We start from the raw sequence: 446 nt of genomic DNA, 5'->3' as shown, positions 1-446 counted from the left end.
GGAGCCACGCCGGCCGGGCTGTTTCCTGTAATTTTCTTCTAATATTTCCCTCTACATTGAACCTTTTCCCCCGCGTTCATGATCCACATCTGAGCCGCACACATCGCTGGGGCAACGCCCCCCCCACCCAGAGGCGGCCCCCCAAACTCGGGGACGCGGAGGCGACGCGTGTCCCGACCGCGGGCCTCTTGTCCCCGCAGACAGCCGGCTGGACATGGAGATCTCGGAATTCTACGAGGAGACGCTGGTGAAGTTCTCGCAGCTGTCGGAGGAGCTGCTGTGGGATTATATCCACAGCGGGGAGCCCATGTGAGTGTCCCCGTCAGGGCCGGGCGGGGCTGCATCCACTCCCCATGGCTCAGGCTCAGGGAGAGAGTCCACACCGACCGGCCTTTTATTCTCTTTGGATTTATTTTTAAAAAAAAATTTTTTTTTTTTTTAGTATT

General features: G+C 57.2%; 1 protein-coding gene across 1 annotated transcript in view; it reads left to right on the top strand.

Annotated features, from left to right (window-relative positions):
- ASMTL (acetylserotonin O-methyltransferase-like) overlaps nt 1–446 on the top strand; it is a 49,926-nt gene that overhangs the window by 16,372 nt on the left and 33,108 nt on the right. Inside the window, exon 4 of the mRNA XM_014537840.1 lies at nt 201–309. Coding sequence (XP_014393326.1) covers nt 201–309 — 109 coding nt within the window. The remainder of the gene's footprint in view (nt 1–200; nt 310–446) is intronic.

Source organism: Myotis brandtii, unplaced genomic scaffold (genome assembly GCF_000412655.1).
Source record: "Myotis brandtii unplaced genomic scaffold, ASM41265v1 scaffold1833, whole genome shotgun sequence".
NCBI lineage: Eukaryota > Metazoa > Chordata > Mammalia > Chiroptera > Vespertilionidae > Myotis > Myotis brandtii.
Note: the sequence above shows the minus strand (reverse complement) of the source record. Positions and strands in the feature narration are given on the sequence as shown.